Here is a 17,697-nt window from a genome sequence, read left to right as displayed (position 1 = left end):
TTAGAGAGAGGCCTCGCTGCTCCGGGTAACAAGGGGGTTCAGGAACACCAGGGAAGGCCAATCTGCATCCCGAGCCCTGCCTACACAGAGGTGCCAGTGTCAAGGGTCCCTTTCCTTCTCCAACATCTCCTGGGACTTGCATCTTCGGCCTCAAAACTTGCTATCTCTGCCTTTTGTTGTCTTTTGTTCTTCTTGTCTTCTGGAAATAGTGATAGCATTATGGTCAGCTATTAGGCAAAATATTTTTCTACAATTTTCAATATCTGTTTTATAAATAATAATAGATATTTGATGGAATTACAGTACTTTCAAGACTGCCATCTAATCCTGTTGCACTGTTTACACTTAGAGTCAGCAATACCTTTCATAACAAATTCCTGTGTCTCCGCTCTGTAATTCCTTTAGAGAACATATTTGTCTGCTCAATTCTAGCAGCTGATCCCTCTTTCCCACTGTTGTTCGCATAGTCTTTACATCATTTCTTCTCTTAGTGTTTTCTCAGACACTCTTATCTTTATATCGTTTCTCAGCGCTTTCCATAATTTTCTTTCCCTGTCTCCCATCAGCAATTCCCACCGCAACCCATTTCCATGTGTCCTCTCAGACAGGCTCCAGTTTGTGTCCTTTTATCATCCTTGCCCCTCCTTCGGGCAGGCACCCAAACTCGTCAGGTTAATGAGCAGTTTGTGAGCCTTCGGGCTTGGGGGTCGTTTGTGGAGTAACTTCTCCTCCCCTGCAGACGTGGCCATTGTTTGATCTCTGTATCAGAACAGGGAGCTGCGCACCCTCCGGCACGCCCTCCCCCTCCTGTTGCCGATGTCTGAGCTGGTGGGCTTTTCACCTTGGTTCCTTGCTGGCAGGGTTTGTCTTTAAGCAGAACTTGCCCCACCACAACGTTTGAGACATTAACTCTTTCAGTCTCTCACACTGGCGTTTGTCAAGGATTAAGCCTGTCAGACTGGTACTTGGGAGGGATGAGCAAGAGGGAGCCATGAGCAATCGCAAAACTTAATTAATTGTTTGATGAATTTACAATCTTGTTGAGAAGGCACAAGCAGAGGACTTGCTTGAAGAGATAGGGCCAGAAAAGATACGAACTCCTGCCTTTGTTCTCGTCCTTGTAGATAATTTAGCTTAAACTAGCCATATGGTTTTACATCACTAATGAAAATTTAGATAATAAGAGCACTAACAAGCATTTTTTTTTTAGGGACTAAGGTGCATTCTTTAGGATAAGATGTATCAAACATGTAAAGGACCATACTGTGCAGAATCACCTGAGGAGGGTCAAATAGCGGACCAGTGAGGAAGACTATGGAAGACCACCAGAGGACTCCTTAAGACCACCAGAGACCTCCAACGCGCCTGCGTAAAGGACATTTGCAAATGCTAGTAGTTTCCCGGAAAACTAATGAACATGTACAACATTTCTCAGAAATCTGGTGAGTATGTATGTAGAACATGTAGTTAACCTGCACAATGAGGCCCGACGGCGTGCACCGTAGGTGGAGCGATCCCCCGCGCACCCACGCTGCCAATAAAGAACATCTACTTAATAGTTAATCGAGCTATTTCGATTCTTTGAAACAACGCTGTGCAGCAACCAGCAGCTTCGTTGCGTAGCCGCACCAGCCCTGCGCCGGCCCGTTAGACGATGACGTTCGTAGTCGTTATTTGACAGAGTTTTCGCCGGATTTGGGCAGAAATACCACAGAAAGCACCCAAAACACGGCGGCCTGGCGCTGCGGGCGGGGTGCGCTCCCCTCCGTGTCCCGTTCCCCCCCCCGGTTCCCCGTCCCTGCGGAAGGGGCCGGGACCGAGGACCGGGCCCCCCCCCGGCGTCCATTTTGTTCCCGCCCCGGAAGGCGGAGGGTGCCGGGCTGCCGTCAAACCGGCGGCCGAGATGGTGGTGCTGAGCGCTTCGCTGTGGCTCCGCAGCCGCCTCACCGACCGCTTCTGGAGGGTGCAGGAGGTGCTGAAGCATGCGAGGGTGAGTGTGAGAAGGGGTGAGGGCGAGAACGGGTCTGTCTCCCCGTTCAGGTTGCTCCCCGCCGTCCCCGGAGCCCCTCGGCCGCCTCACGGGTGTGAGGGGGGGAATGCCCCGGCCTCCCCGGGTCTGAGGAGCGGAGCGAGCGGCCTGTCGTGTCGTTGGGGTGTGCGAAACGTCCTTCCCCAGCAAACGGGGGGGTCAGGCAGCGAGGAGATTTGTCTGTATTTGATTAAAGGTGGAGGCCACGAACGCGCCTGGTATGTGCGCCGTAACGCAGCACCTGTGTGCATGTGGATGGGCATGAATAAAAGCGAGAAAGAACCCTGTGGCCGAAGGAATACCAGCGCTACGGGGAGGGCAGTCTGTAAATACAGCACGCTGTGGACCGCTGTTGGTTGTGGGGGTTTTGTTGTGGTTTTTTTTTTTAAACTGGGCAAAGGAGCAGGGAAAAAAAAAGATTTTTAACTTTGCTCTTCACGTGCATTTCAAAAGGTGAAAGAGAGTGCTTCGCAACATGATTTCCACTGAAGTTCAAGCTATTGTACCTAGGCTCGGGAAGAACCTTTTTCAAGGGCAGACTGTTAGCATCCTGGGAGGTAGTACATCTTGATGTAGTATTGAGACGGAAAATGTTGAAATAAGTGACAGTATCTTGGTCTTGTGGTGCCTAAGCTGCCCACAGTACCAGTAGTAGTTATTTATTTCTCTGACCGTGCAGCACTGGCTGCTTCTTCCTACTTCAGGTTAGATGGATGTCAGTGGTAGCTTCAGTTAACCTTCTTTCATTATGCCTTCTGTTTGGGCAGCTGCAATGTTTTTGACATATCAGAGGCTCCTGTCCCATCCCTGTATTCATACTGACAAAACTGAGAGGGCAGCTCAGGAATGAGAATAAATGTGTGAGTTTAGGGGTTGGCTGAAAGCACTGAAGATGACTTTGTGATTGCCTTCCCCCTGGAACCACAGCCTAAAATGAGGTCTGGTTTTGGCTCCCTCCTGCTGGACTGAAATTTTTCGGCCTGCTCCAACTTTTCAGCTTCGGGTTTCCCATGCTACAAAACAAAGAAAGAATTATTTTCATTATATGCCAACTGAAGGCTTAGCTGATGTTTGTAAAGTATTTTGTGATCCTTATGCAGAGTTGTGAAATGCAAATAAGCATATATTAGTGTTACTGAAGGGTTTAACAGCCTTAAAGTTAACTGAACAAGAACATCTTGTTTTTGTTTCAGCATTTTCGTGGAAGGAAGAACCGCTGCTATAAGCTGGCTGTAAGAAGTGTTCAGAGAGCTTTTGTGAAGTCTACAAAGGCCAGAAGAGAGAAGAAGAGATTCTTAAGAGCGGTAAAGAGCAAAATGTTAGATGTAAACATTGAAATAGCCATTTTCCTTATTGGGGGGCTCTTTCAAAATGTTTTATTGGTGGGTGAAAAAATACAAGGTTAAAGTAAGGATAGTCCCTATGTGGTCTGAAACATACTGAAGTTCATACATGTATATGTTGCACTGAGAAGACTGTAGGTCTGAAAGTGTTTTATTTACTAAGTGTGAGCAGATCAGCATGACAAAAGGTTTACTCTTAAAGTATCTTATCATCCAACATGTTAATTTTTCACTTTTAGCTCTGGATCACTAGGATTGAAGCAGCTTCTCTTGAACATGGTTTAAAATACCCAGCTTTCATAAGCAATCTGCTTAAGGTAAGGATGGTGCTTGAAGAATAATTGTTTTGAAACAAAAAATTGGAGAAGATGTCTCATAGAGGTCTTCTAAAGTGCCAGGCAAATTAATTTCTTAAAATTCTGATATCTTTCAAGTAGATGTAGTCTGACAAAACATATCAAAGGGTTGCTGGTTACTGTCTAAGAATGCAACTGCAAAGAATCGAAGCTGCAGCCTTCACTTGCCAATCCTTGAAGAATAACAGTGGGGACTTGCAAAATGGAGCCTGAGCAGGCAATAGAGGCGTAGGGCATGGTGGTGGGACTGAAAAGCTCCTTCTGTCAGATTGAACTTCTGCCAACGCTGTCCTGCTTCCTAGTTCTAGTTACGAAAGGCTTTCTGCTTATGAAAGGGGTTTCTTTCACTTCGGGAACTAAGTTCTGCCCTAAAGCTGTTTCTCTTCTTTATATGCATAATCCCCTTTTATCCTGGTGAACATTGTTGCTTTACATCTTGTTCTGTCCCCAAAACTTTTACTGCGCATCTTAAGAACGAGACTTGTAAAATGCTTTTGCACATGTTGCTGCTGTGGGCATTAAGTGACAGCTGCCTTTCCTTTTACTTCAAGAAATTTAAAAATACAAAGCTTGGATTAGCAAAAACAACCCTAAGAGATCTCTACTCTTTTCACTAATAGCTTTGTGTTTTGGTGAGCATGGACAATGCAGAGTTCGTGCCATTGTCTGTTGTTCTTAAACGTGCTGGGGAATTGGTTTTAATTTGTTGATGCTGGAACTGTAAAATTAAGACTTGTTTCCCTTGGCTGTGATCACAATAAAAAGGTAGTGTTTCTGCTTCTTGAAGTGGAATTACATACACATTTATAGCATATTTCAAAACATTTTATCTGTCTTTCAAATAAATAGATAACTTTATAGGTTTTCTGACATGCTTAGATAACTTTCTAGGTTTTCTGATGTGTTTCCTGTAAAATAATACAGTTTCTGAAATTTGTACACTCGTTCTCCTGGTTACTGTTGTCATACTGTAACCAAAAGAATCAAGCACAGCCTAAAAGCTAACTCATTTTTCTTTTTTCCTTTTTTTTTTTTTCTCCTCAAGATGCCTGTCCTTTGATTCTTGTCTCAGAGCAGTATATTTTTGTAAGGCTCTCTGTTAGAAGATCCAAAAGAAGCATACTGTTTTATATAATAACTCCCTCTTAGAATATGCAGTTAACTGTGCAATATCTAGCGTTGTTAAGAGTATTTGATCCTGCAGTCTTTCTTTCTCTACTCCAGCACACATTTTAAGATACCAGGCGCTGCCCGAGCTAGCAGCTTTCTAGCACAAAAAGTAAACTTGTATATGTCTCTTAAGAACTGAAAAAAATGCCGTGGATTAACCTGTAACACATGGCCTTCCATGAAATAAGAGATTCTTCTTCAGTTCTTGGTTTTTGCCAGAAAGACTTTCTCAAAGTCAGTAAACAAATCTTACACAGCAGCTTAATGAGAGATCCATGTCCAAGTAGTCATGTCTGACAGCTCTCTGATAGTTCCAAAATTGTACGGTGTAGAATAAAGGTAATTTGCCTTAAGACCTCAGGTAATCGTTAAGCATTGCAGTGTTGTTCCTAAAAATTATAGTACTTAACCCACAAATTTTCTTGCATTTAGTCCCAGGTGGAGCTGAACAGGAAGATGATTGCCGATTTGGCTATTTATGAGCCAAAGACATTCAAATCCCTAGCTGCCTTAGCCCAGAGGAGGAGACAAGAAGGCTTCCTCGCCGCCCTGGGAGACGGAAAAGAACCAGAGGGGATATTTTCACGTATTGTACACCACTATTGATATTAAAACAGTCTGCAGCTATGCATTATGAAGAGGAACTTGCGTTGCAAAGTCAACTCGTTCGCCGACTGCTGCGAAGTTTGTAGCTGTGGAACAAAATCCTCTAAGGATGGTTCCAGAAGGACGGGGTGGGTCCGGACGCGAAGCTCGCGCCTCCGTGACTTTTTCCCCGGCATCGCGTTGTAAACCGCGGTTTGACGCTGGCAGCGGCAAGTCAGGCCTGTAGAATTTCCAGCGTTAACGACGTACGTAGCGGGCACACGCTTTCTGTTCTAATAAAGATTAAATTTTTTGTTTGTTTTGGTAACGGCTGCTGGGAAAAAAACCCAATTTTGAGTGGTCACTTCTGGCGTTGCACGGGCAAAAAAAGCCTGCCGCGGCGGGGGCGGGGGGGTAATCTCGGCAGGCAGGGCACGGAGCCCAGCAGCAGCCCGGCTTCGGGAACGGTGCGGGCCGGGCCGAGCTCGGAGCGGCGGGGAGCCGCGGCCGCCCGCCCGCCATGGGCCTTGAGGGCGGTGGCGGGCGGCGGAAGTCCCGCCCCCCCTCCTCGCGCTTTTCAAATTCCGAAGCGGTGCGTCACGCCGTTCCGTTCAGCCCCGGGGCTAACGTCAGGCGTCGCGACGGTCGGTCCAATCGGCGAGCGCCGCTTCGCCGCGTCCAACCAATAGGCGATGACCGGAGGTGGGCAGAGGCGCCGCCCGGTGGGGAAGGAGAGCTGAGCCAGGCGAGGCGGCGGCGGCGGCACCACCACCACAAAATGGCGGCCGGGTCGGGCAGCGCGGCGGCTGTGGTAGCGGTGGGAGGCAGCGGCCCGGCGGGGCCTCAGGCTGCCGGCGCTACGGCGGCGGGATCCGGTCCGGCGGGGAGCGGTGCGCCGGTGCCGGGTCCTGGGGCTGTGCTGATCGGCGACCGCCTGTACTCGGGGGTACTGATCACGCTGGAGAACTGCCTGCTGCCCGAGCACACGCTGCGCTTCACCCCGTCCATGAGCAGCGGCCTCGACCCCGATACCGAGACCGAGCTGCGCGTCACCGGTTGCGAGCTCATCCAGGCGGCCGGCATCCTGCTTCGTCTCCCGCAGGTGGGGCTGGGCCGCGGCCTAGCCGGTCGGGCCTGGGGACGGGGAGGGGAAAGGCCTCTCGCCGGCGACCGGGGAAGAAGGCCGCGGCGGGGCGGGGCGGCTGCGGGCTCGGGCCTCTGTTTTCCCCGGCGGGGGAGAGCTTTGTTCGGGCGGAGCCGACGCTCGATCGCTAGGCCGCCATCCTCGGTCACGGGTGTGGGGAAGGCCGGGGAGGTTGCCCCTTTTGGCCGGGCTTCGGGACGCGAAAGCCGCGGGGCCTGCGGCCTTCCCCGCCCGGCCGGGAGCAGGAAGCGGGTGATGTAACCGCTTTCCGCCCCCGCTGCCTCCCCGGGCCGGGCGGGGGCTCCCGCAGTGCCTTTCTTTTTTTTTTTAATTTGGTAAGATCCGGGTGTGCGGAAAGAAAGACTTCTTGGGACTCCTGCGAATTGCAGCGAGCTCGGGAAGGTTTTGTTTCTTGGCGAACTCCAATCGCAAACAGCCTCGTTGCTTTCCCGAGTGTAAAGCTTCCCAGGCACCTTCTAGCTACCGAATCTCAGCTGCTCAAATTGTGTTATGAGTGTATGCAAATCGTAATACGGTTAGATTTCCCCCCCCCCCCCTTCCACGCCGAAAAAGTAAAAGTTTTTCTGGCATACTCTCATAACTTCCAGTTTTATTGGGTTCTAGTGTTTAGGTTGGTTTGTTTTGGTTTGTTTTTTTTTTTATTTATTTTGGAGCATGTTTTCATACTTCATAAAAGAAGTTTGCAATTTAATGTATGCATTTGACTTGCAGACAGTGTGGCATCAATAACATTTTGGGCAACTTAATTTGTTACTGAGGTCGGGGTGCTGGTTTTCTTCAGCTACCACTGAACTTACTCCCGTGCTTCACCATAGCTTGGCTAGTTTTCTGGGTCTTAAATCGGTTGAAATTGTTCTAGGTAATTTCTGTTTGGAACCGGTAGTTGTTTTGTTAATACCTGTTGTGGTTACTTCCTTTTTAGGTGGCTATGGCTACAGGACAGGTGCTATTTCAACGTTTTTTTTATACAAAGTCTTTCGTGAAGCATTCCATGGAGGTAAGAAAATATTAAAAGATGTATATGGCTACAAATGTTATTTAATCTTTGATCTGTTTTGGCAAGTTGTCATCTTAGATGTGAACAGAGTATTAGTAATTAGCCTGTAGATTTTACTTACCAATCAACATGATTTTACAAAGCTACGTAGTACTGATTTTGTCAAATTTTTAGCATTTCCTTGCTTTACCATCATTTTCTCTTGTTATCCCTCCTTAAGCTGTTGGAGGAGATCAGTTCCTGATTTGAGCAAAACATCAGTATCTTGCAATACTTATATTTCAGCATGTGTCAATGGCCTGTGTTCATCTGGCATCCAAAATTGAAGAAGCACCAAGACGCATAAGGGATGTAATTAATGTATTCCATCGCCTTAGACATCTACGGGAAAAAAAGTAAGCTTAGACTTTGAAGTATTTATGTTGGGTTTTAATTATTAAACTTCGTGGGCCAATGATAGTGTCATTCCCTGTTTCATAAATCAGGGCGCATCTTGAAGAGATCTTATGAAGGGGAGAAGTGCCTTGACCCATTTTACTAAGTAAATATTTTTGGTGGTATAAATAGTGATGTCTCTTGTTTTTACACGAATACAACTTTACCTGCATATGAGTACTCTTTGAAGTTATGATTATCTTCTTCAGAATTTGAAATTGTCTTGCAGAAAACCTGTGCCTCTAATACTGGATCAGGAATATGTGAACTTGAAGAATCAAATTATTAAGGCAGAAAGAAGAGTGTTAAAGGAGTTGGGATTTTGTGTTCATGTAAAGCACCCTCATAAGGTTTGTACTGTATAAGTTAACTTTTATAATTGGGTGTTGCACATGCTATAAATGCTTGGAGTAGACTGCCTAAATGCATGGAAGCTGTATGGTTTGTATGTGATAACGCTAGTTAATTTGGTAAAGCTAGCTTCTTATGATCCCAATGTCTTCTTTCTCATTTAAGAGATTCTTACTAGTTGGTCTTGTATCACTGCTGAATGACGACTGGAGGTGGATGCAGATGCTAAGTATTCCTTGAAGTCAAATTATAGAAGTAGGTAGCTTTGGTGTTAGAAAATGTCAACTAAACATAGATTCTTAAGCAGAAAGGAATTTGGAGAACTAGGATTGTGATAGCCTATTATCAGAAACATGGTGTGTCATGATCACTCCTTGTGGAAACATGCTGAGGTTATTAAACCTGTATGAGCTAGTTAGCAGTCTCTTATGTTCTAAGAAGTACACTCAGGTGTGAGGGGCTTCACTAGAAATGAGACAGTTCTCAATAGTTAAGTATCACGTGTCAATGCTAGGATGATACTTGAAAGATGCAAATGTTTAAGTTGGTGCTTTAGTACCATTAGGATTATGCCTTAAGTAGCTAAGTGTGGTAAAAGAACCTCCTACTTCTGTGCCAGCAGAACTTGGGGGTCTTGCTCTTTCTTCCTCTAAAAACTACTGCTGTCTCAAAGTCTTCCTTAGAAGCCTGCTTGACTTTCAGAATTTGCTCATGTTATCAGTACCCCAGAGGACAATTGTACTTGTCTGTTATATGGAATGAATTTTTGCTATTAGAGTAGCTTTTTTTTATCTGCATTCTTGTTTTTCTTTCAAACCTAAGAAGACTAGAACTGAATGAACTAGTGACATGCAACAAGTTAGATCTGTTCTCGACAAATACTGTTACACTTCTGTTACTGCTTATTGCAGCTAGCAATATTTTCTCCCAAGTTACAGCTAAAAGGAATCGTGAGTTATATAGGAGAACATACCTAGCTTGAAAACAGTGGAAGACAAGACATCTAGATGAATGGCATGATGCCTGAGCTCAGAAGACGGAGAGCTAGGAAGGTCAGATCTGGTTGAGTGTCCAACTTTTGCATTGGAGAGCAGAAGCTGTGTGGATAAACACTGAGGATGTTGCAAACACTCTCTCATGTGGAGTGTTTTAGAACTTGAAAGAGAATAACAGATGCCTCATGGATGTCCCTCTGAAATAAATAGGTGGCTCTCAAGATTCTTGTTAATAACTCAATAACCCATATCTTCCAGATAATCGTTATGTACCTTCAGGTATTAGAATGTGAACGTAACCAACACCTGGTCCAGACTTCATGGTAAGTTGATTTTCTTTGTTATAAGAGACCAGCAGGGGCAGTAGCAGAAATATGTCACTTGAGGCACTCTGGGCAACATTGCTCAGAAATGATTGTGGGCCATGCCAGACAGTTCCAGTGTTTCTTGGCATGCCCCAAACTGCTACCCAAATGTTGATCGGCCTCTTAAGTTAGAGGCACTGTTTTAATGGTAAGGTAGCTTTCCACCCTGACTTCTCGCTTCCCTCCTCTCTGCTTTCACTTTTCAGCTGAAGGGAAAACGTTGAGTGGGTTATAGTGCTTCCTTGGTTTTTTTGTTCTTCAGAGAAAACTATGTGTAGTTAAAGTCTGTTACCAGTGCTGGGAAATGGCTTTTCCCAGGGCTTGAGCTTGATTACAGGTGTATCAAAAACTCAGCACAGATAAATTTCTTTTATCTATATGGATAATGCAAGATGTCAGCTTCTAAGACTGGATAAACTCAATGTTTTCATGTTTGCCAAGAAATGTCCTCTCCCTTGTCGCTCTCATTACAGTAAAGATTTGCTTGGGGGTGGGAAGCTTATGTAAAATTCCAGGTCTTAAACTGAACAAATAGATAATGCTTTTAAACAATAGTGCTTTTTAACAATATCGTGGTTTAAAAACCTTTAGTGAATCCAAAGCTCATATTTCTGCTGACTGAACTGTCTGGTACTGTGACCTGTGTGTAGAGAACCAGTTTTGACTTTTCTTTTCTGTACTCTTTTAATCAAAGGGTAGCCTCTGAGGGTAAGTGACTAAGACTTCTCCTCTGCTGCCCAAGCGCTATGGTGCAGGGATAGCTGCCGTCTTCAGTCAAACCAAAGCAGGCTCTACAAAGAGAAGGCTGACTCTAGACAGGTGGTATATACATGATAGTATAGTAACTGGCCAACTGCTTCTTGTGCTTATACTTTTTGACTTTTATTTTTATTGTGCATTTTGACTATTGTATATTTTATAACCTGATTGTTGAAGTTCTGAAAGATTTTTAATGTTCTATTGCTATAACTGTTAAAATGATGTATTCTTAAATGATAAAGCAAATTAAGGTGGGATCTAAGCCTTAAAGGGATGAATTAACAAAAACTGAAATCTAGTTTCCATTTGTAAACTAGCTAGGAAACATTTGAGTACATGTGTGAAGCTTGGAGTCAAATGTAATACTTAAAGAACCTTCCCACTACCATTGCATGAAGTACTCAAATGTGAGTTACGGACTGCTCATTACCGGTTTTCTACTTGTTATGAAAGGAGGGGCAGGTGAGGAGGAGGGAGGAAGTTACCCCAATTGAGAAATGGTTCAGATGTTAAAATAATGTATTTGTGTGCTGATGCTTGTTGCTTCCAGTACCTGAAAACTGGTGGATATCCAGTATAATTGTTTTTTTGAAATGTGCGTTTTTACAACACTACCTTTTTCTTAAAATATTGTGACAAGGATTCATTTCCTCATGTGTCTGATTCTGAGCCCACAGGGAAAATATGCAGAGGCCAAACTTGGAAGCAGACATGTTTTTCAATTTGGCAAATTAGAAAAAGGCTGTATGACTTCCAGATGTTTGAAGTACCACTTTTCTTTATCGCTTCTTTTGCCAAAAGGTTTGTGCTCTCTTTGTGGTGGGGCAAGAAAAGTAGGTTTTGAAGTTCCTTTCTCCGAGAAAGATGAGCTGATGTCTAGCATTGCTTCTCTGGGGTAGGGGTTGCTCTTTGTATAAACAAGAATGTAAGACAACTGGGGCAGGTGGGAGTATGATACTCTTGGGATTCAAGTTCCTTTTGTCTGTCCTATGTAAACTGGTTACAAGTGTCTGGACTGTGGTCTCTGGTTTGGATGGCTTGGGGGTTAGTGAATCCTTGTATACTGGGTACCCACATGGTTAATTACTACTTTGGGAAAGCATATTACTTTGAGGACTTTCTGTTGTGTTTGGTTTTAGCTTTTCCCCATCTGATACTTTGCTTGACATATGTGCTCAAAAATCTAGATCTTTTTAAGCACATCAGCTGACAGATTCAGAGGAAGTTACTTTGTGTATTTAAGATTTAGAAGAATAATGCTTAAGTGTACTGACTGGAATATATGCAATATTTTACAGTTTTCTCATTCTGTGAATATTCATTTTAAGCAACCTTACTGAAATGGGACAATTTGGAAACCGTATTTCATGTGCCAAAGAGGAGATCTGCCTGAATACTGAGTATTCTCCTGAATTGATGTTCCCAAACACCCTGATTTCTTCTGTGGCTGCTTTTTGCATCAAAAAGAATTCTGTTCTGGATGGAAAATAATGCTTCTGAAGGAAAAAGGGACCCCTTAAGTCTTCAGTGGAAGCTGACGTGTGCTGAAGTGGACTGCATTTTCATGGGAGAACTACAGGAGCTGCAGCTTTCAGCAAACCATCTCGGTTCAGCCCTATTGCAGAGAAACATGTGAACCTAAAAGTCTATAACTGAGTACTTCAGATTATATTGTATGTTGTCTTGATGAAAATAACTTGTCTATTGCATGAGAGCAGGCCAGTAGAGATCCAGAAGGAAAAGTGAAGTTAAAATTGGTTCTCTTTTCACAACTGAATTTTCAGCAGCCAGCCAGTCAGTCAATCAAACTTAATTTCTGACACATATCCCTCCCCTTGAGGGATTTTTTTTCTTTTTTTTTTTAATTTTATTTTAACTTTTTTTAGTAAATTCATTCAACTTTTCTTTAGATTTACAGGAGCATAATGTTGAAGTCTAGTAACTGAATGCAGAAAGAAATAGTCCTTGTAGAAGTAAAAACAAAACAAAAACCCAAAAACTGCCCAACAACTTTGTAGTGCCATGCAACTTTGCTGATATCCTGTCTTTCAGGAATTACATGAATGATAGCCTGAGAACAGATGTCTTTGTAAGATTCCAGCCAGAAAGCATTGCCTGTGCCTGTATTTACCTTGCAGCTAGGACGCTGGAGGTGAGCATACAGTTCCATTAATTTCAAGTTTCTTAGGACTTTTAATAGGAGCAGAAAACTGAGCATGTCATCCCCTCCCTTTCAGATTCCACTTCCTAATCGTCCACACTGGTTTTTACTCTTTGGAGCAACGGAGGAAGAGATTCAAGAAATCTGCTTAAAAATTTTGCAACTCTATACTCGGAAAAAGGTTTGCTGCTTTTTCATACTGTGAGTCATCATTATTGTGAACTGCAGCTTAGAACATGAGTTGGAAAACCTTATCCCATTTGAAACTAGCTGCAAGCTAGTGGTACATTAAGTGGAACAGGATAGTAGTTACAGTGTCTGGGTCTCTTTAGATCCTGCCCCCCCCCCCATAAGTGAGTAAGCAGAAAGTCTAGTTTATTAAGTTTTGTCATAAGCGGTGCTCCTGTGTTCACAGGTTGATTTATCTGATCTGGAAAGTAAAGTAGAAAAGAAGAAATTAGCTATCGAAGAGGCAAAAGCACAAGCTAAAGGTCTAGTACCTGAGGGAGCCCCAAGTTTGGATAACACATCAGGATTTTCCCCTATCCCAAAAAATGGCAAGTAGTAGATAACTTGTTTTCAGTAACTCTTTCTCATCTTAAATGTATATTTACCTTTTTGGGATGCATATACAGTGTGGTTTGGGGGGGAGGGGATTGTTGGTTTGGTTTTGTTTTTTTTAAACTGGCTTCTAGCAACTATTTATGTGGCAGTTTGAATAGCATTGTAACTTTGTAATTTCTTGAAACAGATAAAGGTTGAAATCAAATTAGTCTAAAATTAAAGCTAGTTTAAACTTGTATAGTACAGGGACTTGCTTTTATGTGGTTTTGGCAATAAACTCAAACAAATACGTGCAATTGGCATGTTATGCTAAAGCAATATTAAAGCATAGGTATGATTAGGAGCTCTGGCAGGAGTAGTATTTTGGGGTAATGGGTGGGGAATATTTTCCCGCTTACTTGGCTGAAAGTTTTCAGTCTGGTGCATGTATTGCCTAGAAGATAACATTTACCATCTTCCTCCTCAGTTTACCCTTAAAAAGATACAGAATAATTGGCAAGAAAAGGAAGTTACTGTTCTGCCTTCTTGAAGTGGCTTTGAAACAGCAATAGTAATATTGCTTAACGCCTTGTTGTTACTTCAGTATTTTGGCAGAAGTGTTTCAGATTAACTTCTGCCTTCTGTGAACTTCTTCAGATCTACTTCTTGTGGGTGGTTGTGCGTGCACGTGTGCACATATATGCAAGCTACGTGTGTACAGTACTGATTATTACAAAGATGTTGAAATGGGGTGAGGGGAGGCTCTGGCCCTTCTTTCAGTCACTACACAGACTTTGAAAATGAGGTAACAAAGGCTTGTTTTTCTAGAGTCTCCAAAAGAGGTTAAAGGAAATAAGCCTTCACCGCTACCTGTTCAGGCAATGAAGAATGCTAAAAGGAAAACAGAGGGAGCAAAAAGAATGAGTTCAAATAGCCCAGTAAACGGGTAAGGCTTTCATAATGAAGAAGCTTATTTTTTCCCATGACTACTTCAAGCAAAGTAACTTACTGTTTATTGTCCCTCGCAGCATTCAGAAAGGAAGAGAAAGCAGAAGTCGAAGTGGAAGTCGAGATCAAAGTTATTCAAGATCACCATCCAGATCTGCATCCCCGAAGCACAGGTATGTACTATTGTAAAAGAAGGGTTTGCTGTGAGAAGCTCCCAGACCAAAATTTCACAGAGCGAGCTTTGGTAGTTTCTCAGCAAGAGACGCCGTGAAATAACATAGCAGTATGTGCTACTAGTTAAAACTCCAGAAATGTTATGGCTAAGAGTTGTACTCTCTTGGCTCACAGGTCAAGGGAGTTGTGGTGTCTGACCTTGTCATATCTGTGCCAAATAAACTGAAAGGAGAGTGTGAGCATATTGAGACATTTCTGAATGTCAGCCTGTTCATTGGTGACATATAGCCCACCAAGCAGCAGGGTTGGTTTGGGCTCTTTATGTTTAGAGTTGGGTGTCTGTGGCTACAACCTCTAATGAATTACACTTTTACTGAACTGTACTGGAGTAGTTAAACCGTTTTCTGCAGTAGATGAACTCTTAACTCCAGCTGTAGTCTCATTGGCAGTTGCTCCTGCAAAACCTTCATTTCTGAAATACAAAATGATGCTGTTTTCTATCTAGTAGTAGAGGTTCATGCCCCTCAGTGCGAGTTTGATTTCTTATTCAACAGTCTGTATCCCATTGGGTTTGGGGTGTGCTGATAAAAGTATAGCCTTCTATTAATGTGTATGTGGAAAAGACCAGAGCTAAGGTCTCCTAATTAAAATTCTTCAGTGTTGAATTCAAAATTGCATTTTCATAATTATCTGAATTTCGTGAAACATCTTTAAAATCTGCTTTCTGTACTGCCTTTGACTTTGAAGTTCAGCGTATAACCATGATACCCATAGAGGGGAAATTGGAGACAGAAAGGAACATTAACTGCGAACTTGGGTGTTTTGCTGACAGTATTACTATAACTGAAACAGGAGAAGCAGTTGTACCTTTTGTCTTATTGTTGGCAGCACTTTGAATCTGGCAGTTACTCTGAGCTATTCATGCATGTTTTCTAAGTAGTGAAGGAAAGAAATCTAAAGCTGAGACATGACTACTATACTCCAAACAGATATGAGTTTCTAAAAATCAGTATCTCTACAATAACCAGATGTGATCAAGTCTAGGACACAAGATTAGTTTTCATGGGGTACTGAACAACAGAATACAGAATCAGGTGCCTGGTCTCAAACTATGCTTCCACACCTTGGCTCTGTAAGTGAGAAGCATTTGTCTATATGGTACTTAAAGTGCGTATGTGTGTATTGTGACTACATTTAGGTGCTAATAGTAACGTGGAGTAACTCTGTTTAATATTAAGAAAATCATGTGCTTTCTCTCCTGTTCTTTTTCTCTTTCCATAGGAAAAGTGAAAGTTACTCCACATCAAGCGGTTCCAAGTCTCACAGCCGTTCTAGGAGCCGCAGTGACTCTCCTCCAAGACAGTTCAACCACAGTTCTAGCTACAAAGGTTCCAAGGTGAGAAGTTACAAGAAATCAAAAGACTACAAATACTCAACACACAAACCACGGAAGTCACGCAGCAGGAGTTCGTCACGTTCCAGGAGCCGATCCCGGGAGCGCTCTGACCATTCGGGGAAGTACAAGAAGAAGAGTCACTACTACAGAAATCACAGGCATGAGCGTTCACGCTCCTACGAGCGAGCAAGTCATCGCTATGACCGAGACCATCCTGGCCACAGTAGGCATAGGCGATGAATAAAGCAAAAAGTTCTTTCCTTTGGAATTTAAGCAGTGGAGCTCTTCCCCATTTGGTCTTTGCAGTATAGGGTTAACTTGGCTTGTAAACCACCTAGCTTGAGTAATGTCCATTCTGCTGGCAATTCTGTACTTACTATCATGAATCCAAAGGAAAGATACTAACGTGACAGGATGATGTGAAAAACTTAATCTGATAAATGTCTTGGTGACTGTTCTGCTGGCGTGTCACCTAATAACACTGCAGAACTTGTCTCTGGATGCTCCTATGCCTGCTCTTTAGTAATTTGCATACCGTAGTGCAGTGGAGTGGTATTTGGGACTTCCAGTTCTGCAAGCAGGACCTCCGTTGCTCAGTAATTGGAATACTGTGCTGAACAGTCCTTCCCTGTGGAACTAGAAGGCTCAAGACAGTTCATAAAAACCATTGGAGTGGCTTGGTGCTAACAAAGCTGTCTTTTCATACTGACTCAATTATGTTGTACAAATGTAAGGTGACTTTTTTTAGAACTGTTGCCTATATTAGGTTATATATGTGTATATATATTTTGCAGTGTTACAGTACAGTATGGGAATATGGCCTTACTAGCCTTTACACTTTATCCACAATGTAAATAAGCATTTGTTTAATACAGGTGGAAGATACATACAGAAAATTCAAAACTTGAATTCTATCAAAAGACTTGTGTAGAAAATTCTGATAAATGTGAAAGTATTTAGCTCTGTGTATTGAGAGTAGTATATTTTTATCTGTGCAATGCTGTGTGCAGGCCACCAGCTCATAAGACATTTCCTATATATACATTTTAAGTGGTTTGAAATTCTTTACTCAGGATCTTTGACACTCTGAAGAATTAGTAGTTTGTCAATCTGCATGCTTGTTGAAGAACAGAGCATTTAAAAAAAAAAAGAAAAAAAAAAAGGCAAAAACCCCACAGCCCAGTAGTATCAGTTCTAGTGGTATATCTGAGCTGTTACTCTCATGCTCCCTAATTTCATTAAAGTATTTGATTTTCTATTAAATTTACTTGATAGTAGTTTCTTATGAGCTATACCACTGTGCCTACTCATAAGGAAAGAAATTTGGTGCTGAATGAAGAGATCATCAAATTGCAGTAGGTTTAAGACTAGCCTAAGTTGTTACACCCTGAATATAGGTATAGCAAATGTCATGCTGGGCCCATCCTGGTAGAGTAGACTGGTGTAGTCTGTGAAATAAGATGCTATTATTTGAGCCTTTCAAGCTCTGTGAGTAGGTCTTACTAGAACCACTGCCTACTGGTTAAACTTCCTCTGTCCGTTCTGGGGGAAACAAGATGCATGAGGTTTTTTTGTGGTCAGTCTTGCAGGTGCCTCAGTGTGACAGTGACTCTCCTAAGACTTCTTTTAAATCCAAACCAATCTCATAGCAATTTTCTTCATTTTTAATATGGAGGCAGGCCAGCTGAAAGGATTTGCAGTCAGCCTTCCTTTAGCCAACCTCTAGTCTACCAATTTCCTGAGCTGGAGGTTGCGTAGGATTATTCCGTGTAATTACCAGTGGATGTATTTGTGAACTTGGTTAATCTTTCTTTGAACCAAGTGATGCATTTGACCTCTGCAGCTCCCTTTGACATTCTGTTCCGTAACAGGAATTAACTACTTTACACAACACAGTTGCCTGTTCTAAATGCATCGTTACTGGA

General features: G+C 43.1%; 2 protein-coding genes and 1 long non-coding RNA gene across 6 annotated transcripts; all 3 read left to right on the top strand.

Annotated features, from left to right (window-relative positions):
* The first annotated feature begins 1,818 nt into the window (after positions 1-1,818).
* Positions 1,819-5,796, top strand: MRPL20 (mitochondrial ribosomal protein L20). Its single transcript, XM_069782671.1, has 4 exons — positions 1,819-1,990; positions 3,223-3,333; positions 3,612-3,689; positions 5,331-5,796. The coding sequence occupies exons 1-4, from the start codon at positions 1,904-1,906 to the stop codon at positions 5,502-5,504; spliced, it is 450 nt and encodes a 149-aa protein (XP_069638772.1). The 5' UTR covers positions 1,819-1,903; the 3' UTR covers positions 5,505-5,796.
* Positions 3,705-4,733, top strand: LOC138685210 (uncharacterized). Its single transcript, XR_011324489.1, has 2 exons — positions 3,705-4,589; positions 4,620-4,733. It is a non-coding gene; the product is annotated as an uncharacterized lncRNA (long non-coding RNA).
* A 405-nt stretch (positions 5,797-6,201) lies between the features above and the next one.
* On the top strand, positions 6,202-17,035 carry CCNL2 (cyclin L2). Of its 4 annotated transcripts, XM_069782667.1 has the most exons (11): positions 6,202-6,585; positions 7,571-7,645; positions 7,931-8,040; positions 8,310-8,430; positions 9,685-9,749; positions 12,603-12,702; positions 12,788-12,892; positions 13,127-13,268; positions 14,083-14,200; positions 14,283-14,375; positions 15,658-17,035. In XM_069782667.1, exons 1-11 carry the CDS (start codon positions 6,262-6,264, stop codon positions 16,010-16,012), a joined length of 1,608 nt encoding a protein of 535 aa, XP_069638768.1. In that variant the 5' UTR covers positions 6,202-6,261; the 3' UTR covers positions 16,013-17,035. The 4 variants fall into 4 exon arrangements, with proteins under 4 accessions (XP_069638768.1, XP_069638769.1, XP_069638770.1 ...); XM_069782668.1 differs by lacking the exons at positions 6,202-6,585; positions 7,571-7,645; positions 7,931-8,040; positions 8,310-8,430; positions 9,685-9,749 and adding an exon at positions 10,504-11,351 and having other exon boundaries at positions 11,879-12,702; XM_069782669.1 differs by lacking the exons at positions 6,202-6,585; positions 7,571-7,645; positions 7,931-8,040; positions 8,310-8,430; positions 9,685-9,749 and adding an exon at positions 10,504-11,351 and having other exon boundaries at positions 11,849-12,702.
* Positions 17,036-17,697: the final 662 nt, after the last annotated feature.

This window comes from Haliaeetus albicilla, chromosome 4 (assembly GCF_947461875.1).
Source record: "Haliaeetus albicilla chromosome 4, bHalAlb1.1, whole genome shotgun sequence".
NCBI classification, from domain to species: Eukaryota; Metazoa; Chordata; class Aves; order Accipitriformes; family Accipitridae; genus Haliaeetus; species Haliaeetus albicilla.
The sequence above is the reverse complement of the archived record's forward strand: the minus strand, read 5'-3'. Positions and strand labels throughout refer to the sequence as shown.

Bases quoted from the DNA above. Each gene is read 5' to 3' on its own strand.
- CCNL2 (XM_069782667.1), top strand. From the start codon at position 6,262: ATGGCGGCCGGGTCGGGCAGCGCGGCGGCTGTGGTAGCGGTGGGAGGC. The intron at 14,201-14,282 runs GTAAGGCTTTCA...TGTCCCTCGCAG, and splicing joins TCAAATAGCCCAGTAAACGG to CATTCAGAAAGGAAGAGAAA. The intron at 14,376-15,657 runs GTATGTACTATT...CTCTTTCCATAG, and splicing joins TCTGCATCCCCGAAGCACAG to GAAAAGTGAAAGTTACTCCA.
- MRPL20 (XM_069782671.1), top strand. From the start codon at position 1,904: ATGGTGGTGCTGAGCGCTTCGCTGTGGCTCCGCAGCCGCCTCACCGAC. The intron at 1,991-3,222 runs GTGAGTGTGAGA...TTTTTGTTTCAG, and splicing joins AGGTGCTGAAGCATGCGAGG to CATTTTCGTGGAAGGAAGAA. The intron at 3,334-3,611 runs GTAAAGAGCAAA...TTTCACTTTTAG, and splicing joins AGAAGAGATTCTTAAGAGCG to CTCTGGATCACTAGGATTGA.